Below are 9,120 nucleotides of genomic sequence, written 5' to 3'. Positions count from 1 at the left end.
AAAAAGATAAGGCATAATTTTATTACTTTCAACTCTCTTCCATCACAATGAAAATAAAATAACACACAACTTTAAAAAAATAAATTTTTATTAAAAGCAGTAGAGTCTGAGCAGGAAGACAGTACAAAGAATGTAAACAATGTAAACATCACTACATTCAGCTCAGCCTGATTGAATGCTGAAAGACAACTCTAAATTGCTCTATGTGCCCTTGCTAGCAAGATACATTATTAATTCTATTTTACACAGAGACAACACACTCTAATTTTGATTATGCAAAAGTATTTTATCGAAGTCTATCCCAGCGCCAAATACTGGCATCATCACAGACAGCTATAAGAATGCTGCTATCCCTGCTAAAACTGGTTTGTCGAATAGCAGCACCACATTTATGATGAGTCAGTGTTGTACATCTAGAGAAAAAACATGACAACTGGTTAAATTAAATACCATAGATAACGTCAGTATCTACCTTAAAACAGTGAATTAGAAAACGAGCACATGTTCCAAGTCATATAAAAAGCATTTAAAACCAGAATATACTTACTTCACTAAGAGTTCAATGTCAAATTTTATAAAATTTGGGTACATTTAAGTTCAAGAAGCACACATAATTTGTATAAAAAATAAATAATTTGTCACTAAGGTACTCATGAAAAACAATCATTATCGGAATAAAGCAGAAATTCTTTAACCCTGAGATGTAAATAACTTAAGGATGTTAAAATGTTAAATGTTAAAATGACTTAAAGATGACATTGAAAATATCAATTATTTTCTCTATATTGGCATGAAATTTGAGAAAAAGGCAGAAATTTTGAACAGACATTTCTAAATACTTACTTGGCTTTATGAGGATCTTCTACTTCTAAATCCCAAACATAAAGTTTGCCAACCTGATTGCCCAGTGCAAGCATCTGTATAAACATATTTTTTAAAACATCGAATTAACAAAATCACCAAGCTCTAAAGCATTCGAGTAATTCCAAGATATCTTTATTTCAAAAAAACCTCAGCTCCAGCCTTTGCTTGTGCTCTTGACTATGTCCTTGGATCTTATACATTCCTGATTTGTAAATGGGAATAAGAGCAATTAATACTTAACAAGTGTCTTCAGCAAAAAAGGCAGCATTTTGTAAATTTATGAAGGGCTCTACAACTTACATTGTTAGCATGGTACTCACTTTTTCTTCTGCCTTCAAGAATTACAGCAAAAGCTGTAGAAAACTCTTCCAAAACTTTCTTACATAAATAAATACCCAGGTAATTTGTTACCACAAAATCCAATAGATTTCTTTGAAATTTTAAATAACTAGTATTTTGTCTTCCATCCTGACTTTTCTGTACATTATTCTAGGAAAAAGTTACATAAGATTAACACTCTAATTACTAACACATTAAGTCTTAGTAATGTTATGTTAATGTTTGTTATGGAACATAAACATCTAACTTTCATCAATACCTAACTGCCAATTTTACTTCAATAACCACTGCAAATGTGTGCAGAGCCACAAAGGTAGAGTAACAACAAAGGGCAAAGTAATCACCTCAAAACATTAAAGTAGATTCTTAGAGAAAAAAAACATGTACACAACAGAAAAAGCTAGAATTGCAATGGTCTTGCATAAGTCAAATCATTTCAAAATGTAGAAATATGTTCCTACCTTTTGCCAGAAATCCATAGAAAACCTCATGTACCAAATGTCACATTGGCTGTAATCAAATCGCCCAAGAATAGTCACATTAGACTCACTGGGTTTAATTTTATCTATATCATCTTCCATTTTGCCCGGTTTCCAGCACACAATGGCATTTTCACAAGACTACAAAAGAAAAATGAGGAAAAGAAATGTTAATTGTAGAACTGAATTTTAAATATTAAAAACAAAGCTTTTCTCCACTATCGTTTTAGAACTGACAGCTCTTAGAACCTGGTTGATCCATCTACCAAGCACAGTGATAAACATTCATTTATATTTAGAGTCAATGTCTACACTTAAAGGGACAAAAAATCTGATTATCAACAGAATTAGACAATACAAAAGAATCACACTGTCTGAAATGTCCATTTTGGAAGTCACAATTTCTCTTCCAAATCAAACCAAGTTCAGCTCTAGATATTCTGACACCCAGAGACTTTGTTTTATAGCAAAGGTACAATTACAAATACATAGTATTACAAGACATGGCTCTTCATAAGCGCTTGCTTATCAACTAGTTTCATCGTTCCCTATTCAATTTCTCATTTCACTTCCAACCACAGGTGGTCCCCCTTTACCTCGTTTGTTAACTATTAATCCTTCACCCCCGGTGTCTTTGCCACACAGTAGGAACTCAGTACATGTCTTAGGAAAGAAAGCTGATGAACTCACAGAAAGGGCCTTAGAACTCAAGTTATTAATAGAATAGGAAAGTAGTGGTTTAATATCTAGACACTGATATAGGGGTGGGATTGAAATAGGCTGCAGAGTTATTCTTTTCCTATCCTGTAACATCAAATCTTTATGCACACACTTATAATTAAGCAGTAAGTGGTAAAGAACACAATGGAAGGAAAACTGCAAAACTGTGGGTGGTTTGCCCACTAACGGACATATGGCAATGTGTCTGGGCTCTAGTGCGTAGAGGCCAGAAATGCTACTAAACATCTTATGATGCCGTCCACAAAAAAGAATTATAGGACCCAACATCAACAGCACCAGGATTGAGAAACGCTGGTGTAGGTGAACAGTGCCCCTTAGAGTTTTACAGGACAGCCTATAACAGTCGCAGGAGTTAGCCCTGTGGGATTCACTAGCATTTAAACAGTTTAACAGCAGGGCCACTGGAAGAATTAGGTTGGGGACAACACATTCTTTTTTCTTCTTCACTTATTTTAGACTTTTGAAATCCTAGTGCTATATAGTATCTGTTATACAAGTTCGTAACTGTGAAGTACCTTAGAAACCACCTAGTTTGATGACTCTTGACTAAATGCATAATTGGATCAATAAGCCTGTGGAGTTTCCCCAAAAGACTCATCTTGGCCTCAGCACTACTGAATCAGAATCTCTAAAGAGAAAGGGCAAGGCAAAAGAAACATAAAATAGCTCTTTGAGTGCTGCTTACTGACTGCACTGGTAAAGAATTCCTAATTACTAGAGCTCCCTCATGGGAAACTAAAGCATAGGGAGGTAAAAAGAAGTTGCCAGAGCTGATCGCTGCACTTCAAAATCATCTAGAGAGCTTTACAAAATCACAAATTCCCAGGACCTCGTGCCAGATTTAGAATCTCTGAAGTGAGGTCTAGGAATCTATTTTTCCAATGTTCTCCTAGTGACTCTGATGCAGAGCCAGATTTGAGATCACCAATATATTTTGGTTCAGCCTCCCACCTAAAATTCAGAAATCTTTTCCTATGGACTGAATGAGTTCTAAGAACAGAAATTTTAAAACGCTACTGGCTTTTTAGTTCTGCTATAAAAATGATGGAGCAGATGTAATTTTCCCTATTTGTCTACTAAGAATAGATTAAAAGTTTGAATATCATGTATAAAGGCAAACACAAGACTCTGAAAGGCAGAGAAAAGGCAGACAAGTTAGGAACCCTTGGAACATGAACAATATCATGTTGAGTTCTCTGGGTTTTCTTTTGCCTTATATATCCCAGATTGGATGCTAGAGAAGGCAGCAACTTAGAAATGCTAATGGGCGAAGACAAAAAAAGCTTCAAAAGAGACTGCTCTTTCTAGCCAAAGGACCAATAAAGCAGCAGCCTAACAAGACATAAAATTTTCAGACGACAAATGCTCTACTCCAGCCAAACACCACAGAAAAAAACTACAGAAAAAAAATCTGTGGACCGTCAACCTGAACCAGCAAATGTCCAGTCAAAAGCCATTCTCAGGTTGTAACTAAGCACCTCAAGTGCCTACCACCCTTTGGGGTAATGGGGTAAGCCTCCTATTCTCTCTGGCTGGGGTGGTATCAGAAGGCCTAGTACAGTTAGGATGTTCTTAACCACTCAGTGGTAAGGCCACCACGAACTATCCACAATGTCTGTCAGTGGAGACTAGGGGAGCAGTAATTAGGCATCCTGGTCCCTTGCAGCCAGGGTGGTGTCAGCTGAGACCTATGGAAAACCTTAACTCCCACACCCACCCAGCAGTAATGAGCCACCAAAACCAAGTCAATCGTGTGGGGAACCCAGATATCCACCCGCACCTGGCAATCACGAGGCCGTGTGCTCCCCATTTCCCTAGCTTTTTAAAAAAATATCAGAGAAAGCCTGCTATAAGAGAAGATCTAAATAAGATCCAGAGTCTCATAGTATCCAAAATATCCAGGTTTCAATCAAAGATCACTCACCACAATAAGAATCAGAAAATCTCAACTTTAAAAAGATCATCAACAGATGCCAAACTGAGACAACAAAGATGTCAGAACTATCTGACATGGATTTAAGACAGTAACCATGAAAATGCTGTCAATGAACACAAACAAGCATGTAACAAATAAGCATATAACAAAAGTCTCAGCAAAGAAACAGAACAAGAATCAAATGGAAATTTCAGAACTGAAAAATACTATTATAATCAAAATAAAAAACTCAACTGATGGGCTGAACACCAAGAGGAGAGGGTAGAGAGTCGGTAAATCTAAAAGTAATGCAACAGAAATTACCCAATCTGAACAAAAAAGAAAACAGACTTTAAAAAAAAAAATGATTAAGTCCCAGGGACCAAAGAAAAAAATCACAGTCCCAAAATGAGGGAAGAGAGCAGGGCTGAAAAAGAATTCAAGTAATGACTGAAAACTTTCCAAATCTGGAACAAAGTATGTCCCCAAAACAGAAACCTACTACAGAATCAAGAAGGTCAGAAAAACCCAAAGAGATCCACATCAAGCAGATCATACTCCAACCTCAAACTAAATATATTTGTGCTCAATCTGAAAACTAAAGGCAAGAAATAAATCCTAAAAGCAGTAAGACAGAAAGAACACCTTACTTATAGAGGAAAAACAATTCCAATGACAGCAGATTTCTCATCAGAAATTATGGAGGCCAGAGAGGGAGCACATTTTTCAAGTGTTGAAAGAAAATAATTGTGAAGCCAGAATTTAGTGAATATATCCTTCAGGAATGAAGCAGAAATGAGGCCATTTCTCAGATGACGAAAGACACTGAGAATTTGTCACCAGAAGACCTACCCTATAAGAATGGCTACAGGAAGTTTTCTAAACAGAAAGGCAATGACTTAAGAAGGAGTCTTAGAATTACCAGTAAGGAAAAACAACTGAAAAAGCAAAATGAGTAAATGCAATACTCTCCTTTTCCTCTTGAGATTTCTAAATTACATTTGATGGTTAAAGCAAAAACTATAATACCATCCGATGTGGTTCTCAAATGTAAAATAAATATTCAAGACAATTATATTATAAATGCGGAAGAACAAAGTGATGTAAACTTCACTCAAATTGGTAAAATGCTGATATATAGTAGACTGTGGTAAGTTATAATACATATAGATAAAAGACTCAAAATATTACAGATAAATAAAATACTATAGATAAATGGAAATGGAACTCTAAAACGTGTTCATGTAACCTGTAGGAAGTTTGGGGAAAAAACCTAAAGAGAGAAATAAAAAAGCAAAATGGCAGACTTAAAGCGATAACTGATGTTAAGGCTTAAATATAAATGGTCTAAATAAACCAACTAAAAGATAGATTGGCAGAATGGATTAAAAAAATATGAACCAACTGTATGTCATCTACAAGAAACTTACTAAAATATAACAATATACATAGATTAGAAATAAAAGGTTCAAAAAAGATTACATAATGATAAAAGGGGCAAGCCCCCATGACAAAGCAATACTAAATGTGAATACAGCTACAAAACATGTGACAGAACTGAAAGGAGAAAGAGAAAAACCCACAGTTGCAGATGAAGATTTCAACACCTGCCTCTCAATAACTGATAAAACAGTAGACAAAAAAAAAATCAACAAGGATATATAAGATTCAACAACACCATTGACCAACAGTGTCTAATAAACACTTACTGAACATCCCACCCAATAAAATACACATTATTTTCAAGATCCCATGGAACCTATCTAAAATAGAGCCATAAAACAAATTCTCAAAAAAGTTAAAAGAACTCATCCAACAACCTAAGCTCCCACCTTAAGAAACTAGTAAAAGTTAAGCAAAACAAACCGCTAGCAAACGAAAGAGAAGATATCAGTAACATTCAAAACAGGAAAAGCAAGGAAACAAGATCAATAAAATTGACAAATCTCTAGCAAGACTGACAAAAAAAGACATAAACTACCAATTTCAGGAATGTAATAGAGGTTATCACTAGAGACCCGGCAGATACCAAAAGGCTAATAAGGAAATACTACAAATAACTGTTCACATAAATTTTTACCTTAGATGGAATGGACCCATTCCTTAAACAGCCTACTGAGACTCACACAATATGCAGTGATTAATTTGAATTAATTAATCACCCTTATAACTATTAGTTAATCAGGCCTATAACTATTAAGGAAATTGAATTCATAATTTTAAAAATCCCTCTCAAAACTTTTTAGGCCCCAATGATTTAACTGGATAATTCTACCAACCATTTAAAGAAGAATTAATGCTAATTTTGTACAATCTCTTCCAGAAAATAGAAGACAAAACACTTGACAATTCATTTTATGAAGCCAGTATTACTAATAAAACCAGAAAAAAACAATGAAAAAAAAATTCAGACCAATAAATACAGACACAAAAATCCTTAACAAAATATTAGCAAACAGAACTCAGAAACATATACAAAGAATTATACAGCATGACCAAATGGAGTTTATTCCAGCGTTATAAAGCTAGATCAATATTCAAAAACCAATCAATACAATTCACTATTTTAACAAGATAAAGAAAACCACATGATCGTGTCAAATGAGAGAATATCTACAAAAAACATACAGCTAACATACTTAATGTTGAAAGATTGAATGACAAGTCAAAAATGTCCTTAACACTGCTATTCAACATAGGACTGACAGTTCACCAGTGCAATAAGGAAAGAAAAAGAAAAGGCATACATATCGGAAAGGAAGAAATAAAACTATCCCTATTTGCAAATGACATGATGGTCTACATAAAAAATTGCCAAGTAATTTACAAAAAAAAAACCCTTCAAGAATAAGTAGTTTAGGCTGGGCGCAGTGGCTCATGCCTGTAATCCTAGCACTCTGGGAGGCCGAGGCGGGTGGATTGTTTGAGCTCAGCAGTTCGATACCAGCCTGAGCAAGAGCGAGACCCCGTCTCTACTAAAAATAGAAAGAAATTAATTGGACAACTAAAAATACATAGAAAAAAAAAATTAGCCGGGCATGGTGGCGCATGCCTGTGGTTCCAGCTACTCGGGAGGCTGAGGCAGGAGGATTGCTTGAGCCCAGGAGTTTGAGGTTGCTGTGAGCTAGGCTGACGCCACGGCACTCACTCTAGCCCGGGCAACACAGTGAGACTCTGTCTCAAAAAAAAAAAAAAAAAAAAGAATAAGTAGTTCAGTTAGGTCGCAGGATTCAAGATCAATATGCAAAAATCAACTGTATTTCTACATATTAGCTATGAACACATAAAAATAGAAATTAAAAAAATAAAGCATCATTTACAATTGTTCAAAAAAAACTTTAGGTATAAATCTAACAAAGCACAAACTGGATTTATATGCTAAAACTTCAAAATGCTGATCATAAAAATCAAAGAAGATCGAAATAAAAGACTCACACCATAGCTGTGGATTAGGAAGCTTGGCAAAAAGACATTATTTCCCCACAAAATTATAGATAGGTTTAACACAATTTAGCACAATTCCAATCAAAAGCTCCCTCCCTGCAAAAAAAGGCCAGTAAGATTTTTTTATAAATATAGACAAGATTATTCTAAAATTTATGTGGAAAGGCGAAGGAACTATAATAGCTAAAAAAAAAATTTTGAAATAAAAAAAAAGAATGAAGTGGGAGAAATCTACCTGATTCCAAGAATAGTATAGAGCTAATATAATGAAGACCGTGTATGTAACACTAGTGGAGAGACAGAGAGTGGAACAGAACAGAAAAACCAGAAACAGCCCCACATAAGGATGGCCAAACAATTTTTGACAAAGGTGCAAAAGTAATTCAATGCAGGAAGAACAGTCTTTCAACAAATGCTGCTGGAGCTACTGAATATCCACAGAGGGAAAAAAAAAAAAGGACTTCAACTAAACCTTATACAAAAATCAACTCAAAATGGATCATCCATTTAATGTAAAACACAGCAGTATAAAACGTTTACAAGAAGCCACAGGAGAATATGTTTAAGGTCTAGGGCTTGGTGAAGAGTCCTTAGATACAACGTCAACAATATGATCCACAAAATGTTTGTAAAAACCCACTAAATTGGATTTCATAAAAATTAAAAACATGTGCTCTGCGAAAGACCCTATTAAGAAGATGAAAAGACAAGCTACTGACTGAAAGAAAATATCTGCAAACTACGTATCTGACACAGGATTCATATTTAGAATATATTCAGAATTCTCAAAACTCAATAGTTATTAAAAAAAACCAACAAAAACCAATCCAATTAGAAATGAGCAAAAGAGATACAAAGAGACATCACTGAAAAGGATATATGGATGGTAAATAAGCATGTGAAAAAGATGTTCAACATCACTAGCCATCAGGGAAATGCAAATTAAGACCACGACGAGATATCACTACACACCTATCAGAACAGCTAAAATAAAAAATAATGACAATACCAAATGCTGGCGAAGATTCGGAGAAACTGGATCTCTCATACATTGCTGGTGGGAATGTAAAATGGCACGGCCACTCTGGAAAATAGTTTGGCAGTTTCTTAAAAAACTAAACAAACTTAACCATGACCCAGCAATTGCCCTCCTAGGCATTTACCCAGAGAAATGAAAACTTTTTAGTCCACACAAAAATCTGTATACAACTGTTCATTAGCAGCTTTATTTGTAATAGCCCCAAACTGGAAACAGCCAAAACGTCCTACAATAGATGGTTAAATAAACTGTTGTACATCCACACCATGGAATACTACTCAGCAATAAAAAAAAAAAAA

General features: G+C 35.0%; 1 protein-coding gene across 2 annotated transcripts in view; it reads right to left on the bottom strand.

The window, feature by feature from the left end:
• EED (embryonic ectoderm development) overlaps positions 1-9,120 on the bottom strand; it is a 32,473-nt gene continuing 23,353 nt past the window's right edge. The window contains exons 10-13 of one of the 2 annotated variants that reach the window (XM_012641858.1): positions 8,792-8,866; positions 1,665-1,823; positions 844-917; positions 1-413 (exon numbers count right to left, since the gene is read on the bottom strand). In XM_012641858.1, the coding sequence (XP_012497312.1) occupies positions 287-413; positions 844-917; positions 1,665-1,823; positions 8,792-8,866 (435 nt within the window). In that variant the 3' untranslated portion in view covers positions 1-286. The remainder of the gene's footprint in view (positions 414-843; positions 918-1,664; positions 1,824-8,791; positions 8,867-9,120) is intronic. The other variant, XM_012641860.1, reaches the window with a different exon arrangement.

Source organism: Propithecus coquereli, unplaced genomic scaffold (assembly GCF_000956105.1).
Source record: "Propithecus coquereli isolate 6110/MARCELLA unplaced genomic scaffold, Pcoq_1.0 Scaffold170, whole genome shotgun sequence".
NCBI classification, from domain to species: Eukaryota; Metazoa; Chordata; class Mammalia; order Primates; family Indriidae; genus Propithecus; species Propithecus coquereli.
Note: the sequence above shows the minus strand (reverse complement) of the source record. Positions and strands in the feature narration are given on the sequence as shown.